General features: G+C 36.7%; 1 protein-coding gene across 1 annotated transcript in view; it reads right to left on the reverse strand.

Moving 5' to 3' along the window:
* asmt2 (acetylserotonin O-methyltransferase 2) overlaps window positions 1-899 on the reverse strand; it is a 14,445-nt gene that overhangs the window by 6,228 nt on the left and 7,318 nt on the right. Inside the window, exons 5-6 of the mRNA XM_032526523.1 lie at window positions 538-606; window positions 330-448 (exon numbers count right to left, since the gene is read on the reverse strand). Coding sequence (XP_032382414.1) covers window positions 330-448; window positions 538-606 — 188 coding nt within the window. The remainder of the gene's footprint in view (window positions 1-329; window positions 449-537; window positions 607-899) is intronic.

The following is an 899-nucleotide window of genomic DNA, read 5'->3' on the forward strand; positions in this document are numbered from 1 at the left end:
AAATGAAACCATGGAAACCTATTCTGGTACAACCTCTAAATACCATTATAAACCTGAAAATGAGCTGAATATGGGCACTTTAAAAACAATATTTTGATCTTTGTTGGTGTCCGTGAACATATGTCATTCCTTTGCATATAGATTTGCATTTTTTTTTATGTAGTCAAAAACATTCCTATTAAAAGGATTTATTTGATACATTTTTTTTCATTTTATAATTTCCATTTGGTCACACTGGACACATTGTTTGATGATCAATGCTGCAAACAAAAATGTTTAACCATAAATAAATATATATAAATATTCATATAGGGAATCAAGCCACTAACCTCCAAGATCTACTATCTCCTGAAAGCAGGAGAGGCTGAACGCCGTCACAATGTCGTGTCCGTCTAGAACCCACGAGGAGTTCATCAGACCCATGAACTTCAGCCTCTCCTCCTCTGATCTGGGTGGAAAAGTTTACAGAATCATAAAAGTCAAAAGATTTCAGAAGTTACATATGTAGGCACGTGAAGCAACAAAATCAACACCAACCTGTAAATAGCTTGGAAAATATCTTCTGGTGGAAGGCCAAAGGTCTTTTCATTCTGATTCTTCCCCTCCCTGCGTGGTGGGAAACAACACACTTCTGTTTGCACTCGAGAAATGATGAAAATTGAAATGTTTGCTCTTAGTTTCCTTCTGTAGAATGTGTTTTAGTTCTGCAAAGAGGCGCCACAGCTTTGAGGGCATTAGCTGCACTTAGATTATTATTTGATACTTATCTGATTAATAACGAGGGGCTTCTCCTGCTACCTTCTGCGATTGGTCTATGTCACTGTCAATCAACATATGAATGGCCCTGATCCTTAGAGATGGTTCAATAGCAGTGTGTCATATATTTTATTATGTTTTAA

The sequence above is a fragment of the Etheostoma spectabile genome, chromosome 9 (genome assembly GCF_008692095.1).
Source record: "Etheostoma spectabile isolate EspeVRDwgs_2016 chromosome 9, UIUC_Espe_1.0, whole genome shotgun sequence".
Taxonomy (NCBI): Eukaryota; Metazoa; Chordata; class Actinopteri; order Perciformes; family Percidae; genus Etheostoma; species Etheostoma spectabile.